Source organism: Egretta garzetta, unplaced genomic scaffold, assembly GCF_000687185.1.
Source record: "Egretta garzetta isolate BGI_Z169 unplaced genomic scaffold, ASM68718v1 scaffold931, whole genome shotgun sequence".
NCBI classification, from domain to species: domain Eukaryota; kingdom Metazoa; phylum Chordata; class Aves; order Pelecaniformes; family Ardeidae; genus Egretta; species Egretta garzetta.
The window spans coordinates 1-1,069 of NW_009258556.1; the positions used below are offsets into that span (position 1 = coordinate 1).

General features: G+C 67.2%; 1 protein-coding gene across 1 annotated transcript; it reads right to left on the reverse strand.

Annotated features, from left to right (window-relative positions):
• Nucleotides 1-6: 6 nt before the first annotated feature.
• LOC104134404 (cobalamin binding intrinsic factor-like) lies at nt 7-918 on the reverse strand (the record flags this gene model as incomplete). The annotated part of the gene is given in 4 exon segments (XM_035903386.1): nt 7-185; nt 265-440; nt 543-686; nt 777-918. Coding segments are annotated over 4 exon segments (641 nt in total), but the record flags the coding sequence as incomplete, so codon positions are not given.
• Between the last annotated feature and the right edge of the window lie 151 nt (nt 919-1,069).

Here is a 1,069-nt window from a genome sequence, read left to right on the forward strand (position 1 = left end):
GGGGACCAGATGGCTTTGAAGCCGCAGTTCAGGCTAGCTGCTTGCAGGTAGGATTTGCCCACGAGGGCAGGCAGGACCTGGGCGATGGCCATGGGCTGGTGGTAGTCATGGCTGTACACCACAGAGAAGGCCTGGGAGCAGTTCCACTCCCGCGGGGAGTAGAAATTCCTCGTGGCCCCCAGCGCCTGCGGAGGAGGCAGGAGGCGGCATGAGCAGCCCTGGGAGCAGGACCGGGCGGCCGCAGCGCCGCAGCCCTCCCCGTACCTGCAGGGCCAGCCCCATGCTGTAGATGTTCCCGATCATGCCACCATTCTCCTCCTGCTCGTTGAGGAAGCCGTTGGTCACCGTCGACAGTGCCTCCTGGAGCAGGTCCTTCACATCATGGAGGTCCGTCCGGTTGTACGTGCACGCCAGTGCCAGCGCCGCCACGGCACGGGTGTCTGCGAGATCCTGGCGTCACTGCCAAGCCCGCTGGGGCAGAGCCGTGGGGAACGGGGCTTTGCCAGCGGAGGGGACACAGCGGGGCCAGCGGGGTCCCTTACCCACGGAGAGGTTGTTTGTGCGGCTCAGAACTTTCTGGGCCGGGACCAGGGATGCCACTTGTTAGCCACTCGTCCCTGTCAGGCACAGGCCCAGGGCGTCCAGGCTCAAGCTGTACAGGGTGGTCTTTGGGACGCCCATCGCCTCTGCAAAGCCAAGTGGGGCGAGATGACGGGGGGCCGAGGAGGGAGACGCCTCCCCCGGCACCTCGGGTCCTCCCTCCCCTCCCGGCGTACCCAGGCTGGCCATCTCCTCGTCCGTTTTCTGCTGCAGGATGCGGAGCAGGTTGACCGTGCGCCCCAGAGCCTGGACGTGCTGGGGCTTCTGGCAGGAGGAGAGGAGGGCGAGCACGTACAGAGCCACCTCTCCTGAGGACATGTCTGCGGGGACAAGAGAGCAGCCAGGGCGTGCGGGAGGCTGGGACCTGACATCCCTGTCCCCAGCCAGGGCGGTGGCAGCTGGTGGTGCCAAGCCTGAGGTACCGGCTCCGCTGGGACTGGGTGCCACGGCAGGGGTGCACCCCCCCACC